This window comes from Nelusetta ayraudi, unplaced genomic scaffold (genome assembly GCF_046127955.1).
Source record: "Nelusetta ayraudi isolate G7.1 ecotype Tasmania unplaced genomic scaffold, CSIRO-AGI_Nayr_v1 ptg000021l, whole genome shotgun sequence".
NCBI lineage: Eukaryota > Metazoa > Chordata > Actinopteri > Tetraodontiformes > Monacanthidae > Nelusetta > Nelusetta ayraudi.
Genome location: NW_027466071.1, coordinates 5,181,209 through 5,199,493, shown reverse-complemented (window position 1 = coordinate 5,199,493; position 18,285 = coordinate 5,181,209). Strand labels below are relative to the sequence as shown.

General features: G+C 45.4%; 1 protein-coding gene and 1 long non-coding RNA gene across 2 annotated transcripts in view; both read left to right on the top strand.

Annotated features, from left to right (window-relative positions):
* Positions 1-7,593, top strand: part of LOC142889198 (uncharacterized) — a 265,120-nt gene extending 257,527 nt beyond the window's left edge. Inside the window, exon 2 of the long non-coding RNA XR_012926817.1 lies at positions 7,091-7,593. This is a non-coding gene — a long non-coding RNA (uncharacterized LOC142889198). The remainder of the gene's footprint in view (positions 1-7,090) is intronic.
* Positions 7,594-14,164: 6,571 nt separating this feature from the next.
* Positions 14,165-17,648, top strand: cinp (cyclin dependent kinase 2 interacting protein). The gene is made up of 5 exons (XM_076027856.1): positions 14,165-14,253; positions 15,525-15,702; positions 15,971-16,094; positions 16,174-16,303; positions 16,380-17,648. Exons 1-5 carry the CDS (start codon positions 14,247-14,249, stop codon positions 16,580-16,582), a joined length of 642 nt encoding a protein of 213 aa, XP_075883971.1. The 5' UTR covers positions 14,165-14,246; the 3' UTR covers positions 16,583-17,648.
* The last annotated feature ends 637 nt before the right edge of the window (positions 17,649-18,285 follow it).

The following is an 18,285-nucleotide window of genomic DNA, read 5'->3' as shown; positions in this document are numbered from 1 at the left end:
AGTGCTCCAAACATTGCAGGTACATTACATTCTAAATCAAAACAAAGTACAATAGAACACAACTGGCACTTGAATCACTTCAGAAACAAAGTAAATAAGTGTATTTTAATATGAATAAAAAAGATGTCTACGTAAACAGAAACTCAGGCAGCATTTGTCTGAGGTATTAATTGCTCCCAATTGTTTTATTCACACAAAAAGTGTGTGTGTGTGTGTGTGTGTGTGTGTGTGTGTGTGTGTGTGTGTGTGTGTGTGTGTGTGTGTGTGTTTTTAAACTCGGAGTAGGAGACAAACTATTCTTCTACTGTTAATTCTCTGTGGATCAATGGAAGATTTTTTTTAACAAAGAGCAGCATTTCTGCCTTCTTGCAAGAAAGGCGGTTTCTGCACTTGTCCATCACGTGTCCAGCAGTTGAAAAAAGAAGCTCACTGTCGACACTGCTGCATGGCGCTGACAGATATTTATGAGAAAGCTGGGCAGGGTACTTGAAACGAGACGAGACTGCTTCTCCAGTATTCTCGCGTACACTGGCTCCGATGAAGTGTGGGCTCTGACAGGTATGACTTGAGCTAACAGTATAAAAGCAAAACAAATGGGAAAAATTTAATTACAAAGATGTGATGTCATGTTACGTTGTGATCATTAAGCACTAAAAAAAGATACACTTACGTCTGCATCCACTCGTTTGTTTTCCTGCATTTCAGAAGTGTCATTGTTTTCGTCAAGTATTTTATCCACATTCCCATCAAAAGAATTGTTCTTGTCTGTACTGCTTTTCTTTGCTGGTGGGGCATCTGAATGGGGACTGTCGTGTGTGGCCCGGTCTCCCACAAAGCTGTAGAACTTTTCCCGCAGCATCTCTGTTGATTTCTGCTTTAAAGCCAGGGTGAAGTAACAATTCTTGTACCTCGGGTCAAGGAATGTCGCAAGACAATACAGAGGTTCTGACTCGATGTGAGCAAACCGTGTCTGGATTGCTTTTAACATTGTATCTTTTGAGGTTTTCACTCCGTGATCTGTGGGAACTGTTTGCTTTAGCAGGCGTGTTATGGCTTGGATTGAGGGGATCACATCTCCAGCAGTGGCTGTCGCTTGGCTAATATTTCTGGTCGGTTCTTCACATGGGTCGAGGAGCGTCAACATGTTTTCAACCAGGGTCCATTGGTGGGCACTGAGTGATGCTGGTAATTTGTGTTCCACGGTGTACGCTGCGATTGCTTGCATCTGTGCCACCAGCCTCTTCAGCATATAAAATGTGCTCTTGAAATGTGCTTAGGAATTACAAACCGAGGCTCCAAGTGATTCACCAGCCGCCGAAACCCCTTATCTTCCACCATGGTAAAGGGCTGGTCACCCAGCGCCATCATCGCCACAAAGTATTGGCAAATGGCTTTGGCCCTCGGATCATCTCTGGTGAACTTCTTGCTTCGGTCGAAAGCCGCAGCAAAGCAGCTTCTTTAGCCCCGCAAGTGTCCTCGTACGCTTTTAACACACCATCGTGGCGATGGTGATTCTTTTTTTAGGTGGCTGATGAGGTTTGTGGTGTTAAAACTTGACATTTTTTTGCCCCCTCGAGAAATGTTTGCCGAACATTTGAGGCAAATGGCGCGCAAATTATCCTCTTCGCACACGGAAAAATAATTCAACAAAATCGATGCCATGATGTTTCTGGTCACACACACGCAAGAAAAGTTTAAGCCAGGCCGTTTACAGCACAGGTAGGACGTCCATAGAAAAAAGGAGCGCTTAATTTGCTCACCCGAACCCAACTACAGCGCAGCGCTAGCAATCTAGGCGAGCTTGACCGTAGCTTTCATATGTTGTCACACACGCAGGGAAAGTTTATGCCAGACCATTTACGGCACAGGTAGGACGTCCATAGAGAAAGGGAGCGCTTGATTTACTCACATGAACCCAACTACAGCGCAGCGCTAACAATCTAAGCCAGGGGTGTCCAAACTTTTTTCACTGAGGGCCACATACATAAAAAATAGAGGAGGGGCTGGGTCACTTACTAGAAATTAGGTATATAGCCTTAACGTTAGTGTATTAAAGTTAGAAAAATCAATTAAAAGTGGTCAAATATGTTATATTGTTGAATATAATTAAAGACAAAACTGCCTTCATCACAGCTTTCCATAAATGGATCTTTATTGATTTATTCAGAAAAAAAGCTTTGGTAGCTCATTCTCAGAACAGCAGCCTCAGATTTCTTCTTAGACAGAAGATTTACAGTACAGAGAAAAAACAAAGGGGAAAATGGGAATTATTTAAGTTATTAGGCTTAGCAGCACAACTATTAACGTTCGTTTGAAACGGTTGTCAACATTAACAGACTGAACTGGACTTAACAGGAGTGCATATCATTTTAGTCAATTATTCTGCTGAGTATCAGCTGCGCAGGGTGTGTAAATCGGGCCATCCAGCTACGGTGCTGATCCGACGCCACTCGTGCCAAAAATCCGGACAAATGTCACTTGATCAAGAATCTGCATCAGATGAGATCAGCTGACTTTGCGTGTGCAGTGTGTACGCTGTGCACAGCGGTGTGCTTTCTGTGTTAACAAGAAAAACGCATCTAAGAAAGTGGTGCGCAAAAGCAGGGTAGTGACAGAATTGATGCGCATTATTGATATCTGTCACGTGTGTACCTGCACATGCATGCTTATTAACACACGGGTACTGTGGAATATATTTTTTTACTCACTTGAAGTGGGAACGGCATTGCACTCAGTGGGAGCAGCTCCCCCTGATGTTAAAACGAAGAAGTGCAATACACTCAGGCAAAAGTTAAAGTGCCCGTTGGCCCGTGGGCCGTAGTTTGGACACCCCTGATCTAAGCTATCTTGACCGGAGTTTTTAAATCGGAGCTATATTTAATAATATCGGATTAATCGGTATGACGTCATAATTCCTGATATCGGTCCGATATATATCGTGCATCCCGAAAAGAAGACCGAATCAGATAGATCAAAGTGGGGTGGAACATGGCATTTGACCCAGGTCACTTGGCCTGCTGGGATGACAGTTTTGTGCTTGCCTGTTCGAACACGTCCACACTGCATGGAGGGTTCTCTGGCCTGGATGGAGTGCACGACAAGCTCTGCCGTCTCCTCTGGCAACGGCAAAGCATTACATAGCAGAGCGATGAGCATGTGAATCAGTTCTTGAGACCATTTTTGTATCATCTCTTCCAGTACATTAAAACCTAGTATTGGTCTTTCCAAGGCGATGCTGTGAACGAGGAAAGGCACAGCAATTGACAAATCTGGGTTTTCATTTCCCTTCAGGTTGCCCGTTACAGCAATCCAGCCATCAAATGGTATGATGTCACCATTGACTGCATACACTTTCAGCCCCTCTTCATCATCAACACTCTTAACATTGCCGTCATTGAGATATTTGTTTTTCCAGTATCTGTCGATCATGCTCACTTGGGCTCCACTATCTAACAAAGCAGTAACTGCCAGACCATTCCGGTTACATTCAGTGTGAGCTTTTCTCCCAATTCGTTTGGCTAGGCATTTACCTTTACTGTTAGTGAGAGCATGGGATGATGTACTGGATGTCAGGTTTGTCTGTCTTGGACCATTGGCCACATTGTCTTTGTCCTTGCAGCGCCATGCTGCCACACTCATTTTGTCAGACTCACCATTATGGCTGATGTCAGGTTGGGACTGGCGGGACTCGGTCACTGCCTGTCCCCTGGCAGAGACCGCTGATAGTTTCCCTGGTGTTTTTTGATTCTTCAGACAGCCCACTGCTCGGTGGCCATTTTCACCACAGTAGAAACAGTGAGTACAATCAAGCAGATTCAGTTCAACACACTTATCGCAGCCATATGGCTTGTCTCTTTTACCATCCATTTTGCCTCTCCTTAGATAACTGGCTTGCTCTGATTTTTGTTTGTGTATTGACTGTTGCAAGTTCAACAAGACTGGTGAGTTTCTCCACTTTCTCTGTTAATTCCTGAATCACATCCATCTTTGGCTTCTTTCCCCCATGTTTTAGAATGGCTTCATCTATCACACTAGTGTTTGCAAGCAGCAGTTTGAGTTCTCTGCGGACATTGTCATACTTGTGTGCAAAGCCTTGATACACAGTCTAGAGAAAGATATCTTGAACTGTGCTTTCGCTATACTTAACATCTGTGTCTACATGTTTTGAAGCCAACAAGATCTTTTGTTTAAGTCCTATGACTCTGTACAGGAACTGTTGAGTGTCAACTGAAAATAAGTGGGCCTGACTTCTGTCAACTGAAGCATGTGGAGGAGCATCCATGCAAGTCTATTTACAGTGGCGCCCCCTAGATCTTCTACTTGTGTCCTTCACATTAGGGGGCGCCACTGTGCTCCTAGTGAAAACAGCTACAGGCTCAAGAGCTGCTGCTGGTAGCTGCAGGAGCTCCAGTTGGACACGAGGGGGCAGCCGAGAGGCGTCCCTGTCAGGTGCTACCTGACCACAGATAGATCCTAGGCTGTCTCAATTCAGGGTGTGCATCCTTCGAAGGGAGCGTCCTCCGTCTGAAGGAAGCGTCCTCCGTCAGTAGGAAGCTTTCTTCGAAGGACCCGGCCGAGAAGGACCAACCCAAACCCGCCTCCCCGGTAACCACACGGGACGGTCCAGCCTGTAGTGTATTTCCTGGTTGCGTCACCGCCGTTCCCTCCTGCTGGCCAACCCCGGAAGTGACATTTTCATGGCATCAAGCTAACCATTGGTTCGCCATCCAACAAGGGCGTTGGATGTTCAAATAAGTAAGAACCCTACGTTAAAAACTGAATGTTTGATGTGAAATTTTTTTTTTTTTTTTTCGTCTGTTGGAATTCATTTTATTTATTTATTTATTTATTTTTATTTTTTATTTTTTATTTTTCCTTTGTCTGGTCTGGCCATAATGACAAGCAGAAGTGTCTCTGAATGTCTATGATGGCTGACAGATTTTATTCTCAGAGGTAGATCTTGAGAGTGTGAGCCACATGGGTCGTTTCAGGAGCTACCTCTTGAGTGGTTTTATTATAACGTTCTTGGTGGCATTCTGGCCATGACCGGACTGAGGGAGGGATAGATAGGGGGGTGAGAGGAAAGTAGAGAGGGGGAATGAGGAGGGGGATGATGAGAGGGATAGAGAGAGAGGAGTAGAGGAGGCAACTGGCAACAATATACAATTATTGTATATATACCCATATAAACATACATGCGAGTACATACAATGGTAATAATAATAATAGCAATGATAATAATAACAACGTTAATAGTAATAATAATATTAATAGTAATAATAACAATAATCATAATATACTCATGGATAAATAAGACAATAAGCGATGCAGCAGTGTGCAACAGTGTACCCGCGCTTGTGTATACTTGTGTGTGTGTGTGTGTGTGTGTGTGTGTGCGTGTGTGCGTGTGTGTATATTTGCATGTGTGTATACTTGTGTGTGTGTGTGTGTGTGTGTGTGTGTGTGTGTGTGTGTGTGTGTATGGATGTGGTGGTGTGTGTACCTGAATGTGGGAGTGGGTGTGTTTAAGTATGTCACTGGAGGTAGGCTGCAAATCAATGCGGCCTACGGGGCCGCAACCGCCCCACGCCAGCGACGAGCCGGGGGGGGACCCCGGACACGGCACACCTGCTGCAAAGCCGGCCAGGAAGAGACCCGGAGCAGCAGGCCCCCGGGCCGGAGGGCACCCTCCCCACGAGGAGCCAGGGCAGGATGACAGGGAGGCAGATACCCCAAGGAGAAGGGACACCACCTGGGGCGGACAGGCAGCAGAGCCCGTCCTCCGGACGGGGGCCCCCCAGGGCAAGCGAGACCAGACTCATCCCCATGACAGGACCCAGCCCCTTCACCCACCGGGAGGATCGGTACCCAAGGCAGGCCCAGGCACCCAGAGGCCCCCCCCCCTACGGACCCAGTATGGCGCATCAACCACCCCCCACACCCCCCATCCGCCCCCACCGCCCCAGGACCCCCCAGCGCCAACACCGGCAAAGAGGGCCCCAAGTGAGAGTCCCCCCTGGTTCCCCCTGTGCCCTGTAAAAAAAATAATAAATAAATAAATATAAATAAAATAAAAAAGATAAAATTAAATAAACAACCTGTGGACCCCGCCCACCATTGTCAGATCCCCGTGTGCGGTGCAGGGGGACCACCCGGGCAGCGGCCCGGTCCCAGGATTGGAGGAAGGGGGGCCCCGCCGCAAGTGGCAAGGTCCCCATAGGCCCAGCCGGTCACGCACCCCGGGGGCACCGGACTGTACAGGGCCCATCCAGGGTGGGAAAGATGTTGGATCCCGCCCCCACCAGCAGGCCGACCTCGCTGTGTGTAGGAGTGTCTGTGTGTGTATATGTGTACTTGCTGGTGTGTTGGACTATGGTGCGTTTAAAATGGAAGGGTGGTAAGGCCCTGGGGCAACCACACTGCTGCTGAGCAGGGCGGAGGCCGCAGTGCACGAACCCCCCCCCCCCCCCCTATTAAAATTGGAGAGGGTCTCGGATGGAGCGGTGGCCGGCCGATGGAGACCCTCATCCAAAGCCCTAGTGATAACGTCAGTGGGTCATTGACTGCGTGGGGGCTAGGTCCTTGCCAACAAAGGTGCAGTCGGTGCCCCAGAGCAGGGGTGAGGAGACCGTACCGGGGGGAGGCCCACCGGGGACCCGGTCGCCGCCCACATCGAGCCCCCCGCGGCTCCCAGCCAGAAGGCCGGGCAGCGACCACCCAAGACACAAATCCCCCGAAACAGAAATAAATTAATTAATTAATTAATTAATTAATTAATTAATTAATTAAAAAAAAAACAAAAAAAAAAAACACCTATTATGTGACCAGGGGGGACTCCCGGTCAGGGCGCCCCCTCAGCGACATCGAGGCCGGGGACACTACAGGGATCCAGCCGCTTGATGTGAAATTTCAAGACTTAAATTTATACGTCGTGTCTTTGCCAGTAGATGGCGCTAATTTCAACTGACTTCCCAGGATGCTTTGCAGCAGCACGCAAAGCATCCTGGGATACAGAAGGACGTGAAGAATAGTAGAGGTGTAGCCTTGGAATCGGCTAACAGTAGGGCGCATTCCGAGGGTGCATTTGGAGCGTCCTTTGGGAATTTGGGACGAGCCTTCGGGCAGTGCCATGACGCAACTGGCCTTCAAATGCAGCCTTCCAAGGATGCAGACCCTGAATTGAGACACAGCATGTTCCCAGAATGTCCCAATATCTTCATGTCCTCCCTCTCATGTATCTTTCTTTTTGTTTCACATTTATTTTGTGTAATACACAATAAGCATAAAGAATAGGATCCAATTTTAACACAACAAAAACATGAACAGAAGAAAATGTACAGGCAGGGATGAAAGGTCAGTTGAGGTCAAGGTCACACAGGTCAGTGGTTGTGATGCTTTTTATTTTCAGAATATTGACTCATTAAAATATAATGTTTGAGCTCAGTCTTAAAAACAAAGAAAGAATGAGTGAAAACATTTTGCTAGGAAGAGAATTAGGTTGATGACGTAACACTCTCTGATTGGGTAGCAGGATATGAGAAGCAAACAGACAATTTTATAAAAGTGGGAGAAAAATTTGAATGAGTGTTTTGACAAATGAAGCAAAGTCTTGCTAGAAAACAGCAGAGAGGGAGAAGAGCAAAACAAATAATCTGGTTTCCTTCTGATTCATTGACGTCAGAAATCTCATCAGAAACATCTGGCAAGGATCAAAACCATGAATTTTTGTGAGGGAAACTTCTTTTGTCTCATTTATGATTCAATCATCATTGGAGTTCCAATCAAAAAACAACATCTTTTATCGGATTGATTGAATTATGATCATAAACCAGAAGTAAAATCTCATAAAAAACAATTTTTCACCGTAAAATAAAGGTGTGATATCAACCTTCACAACGCTGTCAGACTTTGACAAATTCATCTTTGTGCTTGACATGAGAAACCAGGTGGAGTTGGATAGAGAACTCTGAAGTGAGAGCAGATCAGTGTGTTGTTGATGTGTGAAACCTTCATGCTGAGATGTTCCAGCCGTGGATGATGAGAGCAGAACCAGTGGTTGTGTTGCTGCTGCCTTCACTGAGCAGCTGCTCCAAGTCCTGCTTCTTCCACTGAGGATTCAGCTCCACCAGTGGCTTCTGGGATGTCAGTGAGAGCATGGGATGATGTAGGGAGAAGCAGTCCGCCAGCCACCAGCCTCCACTGGGGTCAAAGGTCGTGACACGCCCACAGACATGGTGGGCATGCAGCTTGCTGTTTAGCTCCACTTGTTGTAGTTCTGTCAGCCACTACTAGATAGAGCGCTACTCTTCACTCTCCTCGTCATCCTCCCTCAATATGTCTCCCAGCTGTAGAGAGAAGAAGAGACAGCAGGAGTCAGGAATCACAGTCCTTCAACGCATCATCACAGAGATGTTGACTGTTGATGGAGATGATGGAGTGACTGGTCAGAAGAAGCAGACTCTCAGTCACATGTCAAGTGTGGAACATATGAAGGTCATGTCAAATAATCCATGCTTTTGTTACGTCTAGGCTAGATTACTGTAACTCGGTACTAGCAGGATACCCAAATTCATCCCTTAGGACATTACAGTTAATCCAAAACTCTGCGGCACGATTGTTAACTGGAACTAGAAGGAGGCAGCATATTACTCCAATCTTAGCTTCCTTGCATTGGCTGCCAGTCAAATTTAGAATTGAATTTAAGATTCTAGTTTTAACTTACAAAGCTCTTCATTCTCAGGCTCCTTCTTATATTAGAGAACTCATTGAACTTTATCATCCTCCAAGAGCCCTTCGCTCTGAGGATTCAGGTCTTTTAGTTATCCCAAAAATCTCTAGAGTTAGGTCAGGAGGTAGGTGTTTCAGTTTTCTGGCACCTTTATTTTGGAATCATATTCCAGCCTCGGTGAGGGGGGCAGACACAGTTAGTTTACTTAGGAGTAGACTTAAGACTTTCCTTTTTCTTAAAGCTTATAGTGAGACTCCATCCACTGTCAGTTAAGCTACTGTAGGCTTACGCCGTGGAGGGAGATCTTTCGCTCCAGCTACAGGAATCGTTGCTCTGTGCAGGCGGAGCCTCTATCACTCTCCTCTCCCAATCAATATTTGACTCCGCCTACTCTGTCCAAACTAGCTCTCATTATGCTTTGTACAGTATGCTCGATATGCATGATACTGCCGCAGTCTCTGTGTCCCCGGCAGGTGATGACCACTGCGCCAGGAGCTGGATTGTGCTGTCCTGGGGGTCTTGGTGTCATCGCTTCATCCCACCGCCACGCTTAAGACCTGGACTAGTCCTATCGGCAGATTGTCCATCGAGCTAGGCTCTTGCCTTCCAAAGCATGGACACTTACACTCCACATGGACAGCAGCCTTGAATTAGTTCCTATTCTTTGTGTTTATATCCGTTTTGCCTGGTTGGTGTATCTGTTTTTCACTCTGTCCTGTCTGCCACCCTGGCTCACTCTGCTCCTTTCTCTCTTTCTCTGTCTCTCCTCTATCTTTCTACTTCACCCCAACTACTCATAGGCAGATGATGGCCCTCTGGAGTCTGGTTCTGCCCTAGGTTTCTTCCCACAGGGGAGTTTTTCCCAGCCACTGTCGCATCTTGCTTGCTCCGGGGGCCCAGTTGGTTCTCTCTGATTGTATAAAGCGCTTTGAGACGCCTTTGGCTGTGATTTAGCGCTGTACAAATAAAAGTTTATTATTATTATTATTATTATTGATTCAGTGTATTCCTTATGTAGCCCAGTTATGAGGGTGCCTATACTTCGGAATAAGAAAATAACAAACGGACACAGACGACGAGTTTCTGTGGGAGACTGCTCGCGCTCTCACTATCGCACTTCAATACTCCCGCTGTTAAAGGTGACCTATTATACTAATTTTGGGGCTTTGTATTTGATTTCTGGCCCCTCCAGAGCAGCAACACACAACTCCCCGCACTGAAAGCTTTGTAGATCTTTGTCTCTCGCTGCTCGCTTCCTCGTATTTCCTGCATCCCGCAAAAACGGTCTGTTTTACTTCACTCCACCCCCGGCCTCCTCCGTTTACGCCTCTCGCCCAGCCCACTCCGCTGTGATTGGTCGCTGCTGAGCCTCACTTCCTCAGTTTGCCGGTGCAGGAGTTGAGAGTAAACATCAAACTTTATGAAACAGGCACAATTTAAACACTTACCGTCGTGAAGGCTTCACCCTTTAGCAGCTGTTTAGCGGCTAATCCAGCTTCGTACGGACCCAGCGTGGGCTGAGTTACGGCCGCAAGGCGGATCGAAGGTCCCTGGACATTTTTCGTGCCTTCCATGTCCCCGGACCCATATTTTAGTTTTTGGACTGACTATGTTTTTGTTTTATATTTTTGCGAGACATTTTAATAGGGCTTAGAATGATTTCGTTTCATACGGTTGACTTGCATCAAAACACTGTCCCAGCAGAGAAAATATGAACGCTGAAACGATCACTTGAGTCATAGAGTCGTTTATTATTAGACAAGAATATCTGCCCAACTTAAGTCCACACAAAGCACAAAGCAGAAAGAGCTCTATACAACCGATTTTAACAAGCTAGCAGCGTGAAAATCGCTATAAGGAGCGAAACCTGTGAGTCAGAATCGCTGCCTCTTCAGTTTCGTGAACACAACACACAAGCAGAACACGGAGTTAGCAGTGGTGGCTAACAGTTTATCGACGCGATTCAGCGGCTATACAGCGATATAACCTCCGAGGCAGAGCAGGGGAGGGCGGGGGCCAGGCCTAGAGCATGCCTGAGCATGGCCATGTAAGGAAGTCCGGCACACATTGACGTCAATGAGACCACAATGTTTAAAAAAAAAAAAAAAAAAGACGGTAAAATACAGCGTGCAGAACCATGTACAGCAACTTGCAGGGCTCACGTCCAAATGCATGAACCTCATTATTTGACGCTTTAGCATCGTTTGACACTAGTATTCAATACTGTAACAGTATTTAGAGGACAGAAAAGAGGAAATGCATCAAATTAGCAAATCAAATCATCTAAATTAGCAATGTCGACAACATCATTACCAGCTAAAGTGAGATGGTGAGCATATTTTGTTGTAGGTATACGTTTTTTTGCTGTCAAATGTTTCTGCATGGGAGATTAGGCTTCAATTATGCACACAGCAGAGCAGATTTCAGCACAACATTGATTTCAGCTCATTTACTTGCCACTTGCAGAAAAAATGCCAAGAACAGAAAGGCTTAGAAAAGAAAAGCAAAGAGAGCTGCAGCAGTCAGACACTGCGGTCAAGTGAGCCGCCGTTCGTCTTTGCGCATTCAAGCGAGTCGCTTCTACATTTTCATTGCGCCCGTGTTGCCGTACTTACGGCGACAGAGTCCACTGAGAAAGTCAGCGCTAGTTCAATGGTGGGCGAGTTAACTTCCGGTTTTAAAAATGTATGATCATATTATCATATTTATTTTTTTTCGTTTTGCGAATGAAAAGCTCCAATAATCCATTTTTACTCTACAATAAAACACAATTGCTCCATAAGTTCTGACAACGCTTGGTACAGTTGACCTGATGAACACCCTGACTACATCCTCAATCATTATCAAGCATATTTACTGTAGCATTTTGGAGATATTAAGCCTCAAAGTTGCTTTTTTCTCTTGTTTAGCGACAGAAAAGCGCCAATACTCCATTTTTACTGTGCAATAACATCATATTGCTCCATAAGTTCTGACAATGGTTGATATGGTTGACTTGAGGAACACCCTGACTACATCCTCGGTCATTATCAAGCATATTTACTGTAGCATTTTGGAGATATTAAGTCTGAAATTTGCATCTTCTTTTGTTTTGCGAAAGAAAAGCTCCAATATTCCATTTTTACTGTACAATAACATCATATTGCTGCATAAGTTCTGACAACGCTATGTACAGTTGACCTGAGGAACACCCTGACTACATCCTCAGTGATTATCAAGCATATTTACTGTAGAATTTTGGAGATATTAAGCCTCAATGTTGCTTTTTTTAGCTTTTCAAACAGGCAAAAACGACCTCGTACCCCATTTTTACTTTACAATAAAATACAATTGCTCCATGAGTTCTGACAGTGGTCGGCACATTTGACCTGAGGAACACCCTGACTACATCCTCGGTCATTTTCATGCATTTTTACTGTATCATTTTGGAGATATTAAGCCTCAAAGTTGCCTGTTTGAAAAGCTAAAAGACAACGACTTTGAGGCTTAATATCTCCAACATGCTACAGTAAATATGCTTGATAATGACTGAGGATGTAGTCAGGGTGTTCATCAGGTCAACTGTACCAACCATTGTCAGAACTTATGGATTAATATGATGTTATTGTGTCGCGGATTCCTGCCTGCCAGCGCGGCGCAATCATGATAGGCTGTCGGCACAGGTGCAATGATGATGATGGCGCACCTGTGCGCACCTGCTGTGTTTGGGAGGGGATTTAAGGCGGCAGGGCAAGAAGCCTAGGCAAGAAAAAGACGCCAACGGCGAGCCCTCGAGGAGACTGTGTTAGAGAGAGAGAGAGAGAGAGAGAGAGAGAGAGAGAGAGAGAGAGAGAGAGAGAGAGAGAGAGAGAGAGAGAGAGAGAGAGAGAGAGAGAGAGAGAGAGAGAGAGAGAGAGAGACGTTCTACGACGCGCAACAGAACAGAGTTGGGGCGTTGCTGACTCCTCCGGGTTGCCAGGTCGGCCCTCTTCTGTGTGTATGGGTTTTTTCTGCTGTGTGCATGCACGCGCATGTGGTGGGTTGTGTTGGTTGCTGTAAGTGGGGGGGGGGGGGAGGGGAGTGGCTGCGAGGTGCGTTAGTTGCCATTAGCTGCCCCTAGCGGCCTCTTAACTGTGTCCAGCCCCTGTTCTTTTTATCCAGTATTTGTTGTGGTTTTCATTTTGCATTAAATAAAGTTGTGTTTTTGTACCGTCACCACTGGCATCCGTGTCCTTTGTTGAGCGATCTGGGGAGGCGTGTCTGCTGGTTGCCAGAAGTCACCCGGGAAGTGCTCAACAGGTGCGAGCCGTTGTGGGCCGGTAAAGGCCCACCTAGCACTTCCCACTGGCGACCGGTGACAATTGTACAGTAAAAATGGAGTATTGGCGCTTTTCTGTCGCTAAACAAAAGAAAAAAGCAACTTTGAGGCTTAATATCTCCAAAATTCTACAGTAAAAATGCATGAAAATGACAGAGGATGTAGTCAGGGTGTTCCTCAGGTCAATTGTACCAACCATTGTCAGAACTTATGGAGCAATATGTTATTGTACAGTAAAAATGGAATATTGGCAGTTTTCTGTCGCTAAACAAAAGAAAAAAGCAACTTTGAGGCTTAATATCTCCAAAATTCTACAGTAAATATGCTTGATAATCACTGAGGATGTAGTCAGGGTGTTCCTCAGGTCAACTGTACATAGCGTTGTCAGAACTTATGCAGCTATATGATATTATACAGTAAAAATGGGATATTGGTGCTTTTCTGTCCCTTAACAAAAGAAAAAAGCAACTTTGAGGCTTAATATCTCCAGAATGATACAGTAAAAATGCATAACAATGACTGAGGATGTTGTCAGTGTGTTCCCCAGGTCAACTGTACCAACCATTGTCAGAACTTATGGAGCAATTGTATTTTATTGTACAGTAAAGATGGGGTACGATGTCGTTTTGCCTGTTTGAAAAGCTAAAAAACAACTTTGAGGCTTAATATCTCCAAAATGCTACAGTAAAAATGCTGAGAGAGAGAGAGAGAGAGAGAGAGAGAGAGAGAGAGAGAGAGAGATGATGAACCCATCAATGATGATATTCTGTTCCCTATTTGAATTGTACAGTAATTTAGCAGAAACCAACCTATTGAATATTATTAAACATCTGTATTGGTCTGCATTTGACTATCATATGCAGTCTGTTGCAGGTGTTTCATAATATTCTCATAATACATATGTAACTATGTCTTAATTGCATACGTATTACAAGGTATTATAATATGTCTGCAATAAATGTCACAGTCGGCGGTTCAACTCGCCGCACAAGGTGCCCTTTTTTTCCACTTGAGCACCGCCTCCTCAAAATGTCTGTGCGCGCCACCGTGTGTGTGTGTGTGTGTGTGTGGACCGGCTTGTTCACGCTGTGACGCAGTCTTGTGGCTCTGACTGTCACACTCCTGCGCTACAAGAGGCGCTGTGGTCCGGTCTGCTCAGCGCCTTGCCGGAAATCCAGGAGAAGAAGAAAACCCGGATGTTGGTGCGGACCGATCGATCCGATGGATGGTGAGTAAACGGTGAATTCTCAATCATTTGTGTTGATATTAACTGATACAAAATGAACCCAGGAGGCAGGCTGTCACGTGGCTTTGTTGACAATGTTTTTATTTCTATTTTGCAACGACGTGTTCAAAGACGAGGGTACAGACTCCACCAGGGGGCGCGAAAAGTGCACGCTCTTTTCTCAGCGGATAGAACTTTTCTGATCGGTTCTGATCAGATTCTTATCGGTTCCAGTTGCTGATGTGTATATTGTGATATATGCTGGTAAAACGGTCCCTGCTGTGGTGTTGACGGGTACAGAACAAAGCTAATCTGCTGCTGCTGTGTGAGAAGTTTGGTTTCACCGTCAGCTGCACAAGTTTAGGCGGAGGGCTCCTCCCTCAGGCGCCATAGAGAAATGCACAACCTGGCTATACATGCATACATATTTAAATATCTTCCCATGACATACCAGTACAATTATGTTTAGAATTTTCTTCTTTTTTTTTTCTTCTTTTTTTTAATTGAATATCACACATAACCTGTTTAATTTGGAGTTTACCTGTACAAATATTATTCATTTCATACCTGCACTTTATTGCAATAGTTATCCCTTAATTTTCACTATGTATAAATGTATATGTAAAACATATGTTTATCATATCATTTTGTATATACTGTGCAGTTGTATTTAATTTGCTAAATACACTTTTGGCTAGCTGCTAACTGCATTTCATTGCTCTAGTGTAGGCATGGGCAAACTACGGCCCAGGAGCCATATGCGGCCCGATAAGATTCTTAATCCGGCCTGCCAAACTTGAAGAAATTATTTTTATAGTAAGTAAGTAATAAAATAGCTGTAGCTGTATTTCATCCATTTCTTTCGCAGTGTTTATAATAGTAATTTAAAAAAAAGAACTGTGTACGATGGGGCTTCAAACAGATATTTTCTTGTAACGCTTTTGTTCATTTTCAATTGACATTAAAGCACGTTTTCTACATATCTTATGATATATTTTTCTTTGAGGTGGGTCACCAAAACACTCCATCCATCGGCTCCTGCTGCGGCCCCTCTGTCAAATTTTAGAACCCATTGTGGCACACAAGTCAAAAAGGTTTTCCCTCCCTTGCTCAAGTGCAATGACAGTAACGTCTATTCTGATGTAATTTAATGTTTCTTTATGTCTATTTTATGTTATTGACCCAATTTCTTTCTTGATATGAAGATAGTTCAGCTCCATAAAGCCACTTGTGTTTGTAATTTTTCTTTTAAAAAAAAATGTTTGGCTTCTTAGGTCGGTTGGCAGATGTCGCAGCAACTTCAGTGAACAGGAAGTGCCCTGCACTCACAGGAAGTGCTCGGAAGCTCAAAGACAATGCAGCTGACTGGCACAACCTGCTGCTGCGGTGGGAGAAGCTCAACGAGGAAGGCTTTGTTTTGGCAGGAAACATTGTGAACATGAGACAGCCACTGTGAGTTCATGCTGGCCAAACTTCCTTTTAATGCTGCCTCACCTTCTGTCTGTGCTGCCTCACTTTTTTTTTTACTCTTTTTTTTTTTTTTTGCAAAGAATAAACTTTATTTGCATCTTTAGTCTTTATTTTACAGCAGCTTCTGTTTGTGATTTTCACATTTTATTTTCATTTTTGGGGAAACAAACGACTCTTGAATGGGTGTTTCGTTTTTGTTTTTTTTAATTGTGCCCCACTTCTTGTCTGTGCTGCCGCTCCTCTCCTACAGCTCCCAGGATGCACAGCAGCTGCTTGCCGACGGCTCTGCACTGTCTCCGTGGCAACAGACAGGTGTCGCTGTGGAGCTGCTGCAGGCGGAATGTTGTAAATTACAGGAGGTCGTGGACAGAATGGTGAGATTCATTTGGCTTTAGCGTCATGTGATGATCTCCACCTGATGACCTGGCCAATCAGAGATCGTACATCATCTAGGTGGCCGTGGTGACCAAGATGCAGCGTCTGATGACGTCCCAGCGAGGTGTTGAGGAGCTGGAGGCCTTCCAGTGTAGAGCTGCAGGACGGACGGTGCCTCTGTTCCATGGCTGGAGCACCAAAGACTTTGGTGAGTACGTCTCCTCACAGCACAGACCAACGTCTGAGATGGTTCCTCACTAAACTCCTGTTCCTCCTGCTCCCAGGGGACTCGTGTGGTCTCCTGCTGGAGTCCTTCAGTCAGGAGGTGAGCCTCAGGCAACTGATCCTGCAGGAGGTGGCCCACACCCAGGACCCAGACCTGAGCCTGGTCTACCTGTCCTGCTGGCTGCACCAGCCCTTCACCTGCCCCCAGACCAGGCTGAGCCTGGAGGCCCTGCTGCTGGAGACTGGCCACCGCCCCCTTTGAGGCCCTGCCCACATGACTCCATCCCCCCCACCCCACCCCTCTGAGGCCCTGACAAAACTCTTTCACTCTTTCAAGCTCATTCACCAACAATCCAATGGGGGGGTGTTTAAACATCTGGATTATCTGATGCAGGCATAGAAAGTTCCTCACTGAAATATTCCATAAATGGCTGCCACATTTGTAAAAATGTCTTTGTACAGTCTTGAGAGGAGTATCTCAATTTCTCCAGCTTTAAATTGGCCATTACTTCCTCAAGCCAGCGTTTATGTGTCACAAAAGCGACCATTTTTGCTTGACTTGCTGAGAATGTGACCTCTTCCGGCAAGGCTCCAAATATTGCCATAGTTGGATTGGGGATGATCCTTTTCTTGCAAACATAGGAGATGCTGTTGAAGATAGATAGCCAGAAGGAGCTCAACTTCGAACGCAACCAAAACACATGGCCGAGGGTGGCCTCCGTCTGGTAACACTTGTCACAGGTTGGGTCTACAGTTGCATACAGTTTAGCTAATCTGCTCCGGGAGAGGTGAAGTCTGTGAAATACCTTAAACTGAATTAGGCTGTGTCTGAAACCAATAGAGGAAGTGTTCACTCTCTTTATTGCCAGATGCCAGGTCTTATCTGGTATGTGCAGGTTCAGATCCTCCTCCCATTTAGTCTTTATATGATTGAGAGAAGGAGCAGATGTAATTTGAATTAAATCGTATACAAATGAAACAAAGCCTTTTGTCCGTGGATCCCTTTCAACACAGTCGTGGGTCCAATCTTTCTCAATGTCTTGTAGGGACGGGGAAAAGCAAATCTTAATATAATTTAGAATCTGCAGATATCTGAAGAAATTAGTGTTCGGAATGCCAAAACGCACCTTTACAAAATCATTGAGTTTTAGGTTGGATAGTCGGAACTCAGACGTGGTCCTACGGTCCTGTGTGTGCTGGCCTTGTCCGTTTTTCCCTCTTTTGTTCCGTTTGGCCGGCGCCCACAGCCCTTTGGTTTTTTTGAGTTGAAACTTTTCACCTGTCCAGGGGTCGGGGGCTTTAAATAAAATACTTTGTGTGTAAGCAAACTGCGGTCTGGTCTGCCTCCTTATATGCCACGGGTCTCCCAAGCCACTCTTGTTTTGGGACCCCTAACAGTGTGATAACGCTTGCTAATTGGCATCGGGGAGCATGCCAAGGCAGCCAGTGAGTTAGGCGAGCTACAGTGTTGTTCCATAAAGGCTTCAACTAGCCCTGAGCGGCTAGTTTCAGCCATTCACGGTATGGGACGGCTCGGCTGGAGAGCATTTCCATAAGCCTGACCAGTACCTGAGCGTGGGCAGAGTCACAGTTGCAAGGCGAACCGAAGGTCCTTGCACGTTTTTTGTGCCTCCCGTGTCACCGGAACCATAGGATTTACTTTTTGTATTAACTGTGGTTTGGTTTTGTGCAAGATATTTTAGTAGGGCTTAGAATAATTTTGTTTAATACTGTTGACTTGTATCAAAACACTGTCCTAGCAGAGAAAATGTAGACGCTGAAACGATCACTTGAGTCTCAGAGTCGTTTATTATTAGACAAGAATATCCGCACAACTTAAGTCCACAAAACAGCTCTATTCGACCGGTGTTAACAAGCGAGCAGCGTTAAAATCGCTATAAGGAGTGAAACTTACGAAACTTGCGAGTCAGAATCGCTTGTTAAGTTGTCTTAAGTTTCGCTGCC

Coding starts and splice junctions, on each gene's coding strand:
- cinp (XM_076027856.1), top strand. Junction 16,095..16,173: donor AGGAGGTCGTGGACAGAATG/GTGAGATTCATT, acceptor TACATCATCTAG/GTGGCCGTGGTGACCAAGAT. Junction 16,304..16,379: donor CTGGAGCACCAAAGACTTTG/GTGAGTACGTCT, acceptor TCCTGCTCCCAG/GGGACTCGTGTGGTCTCCTG.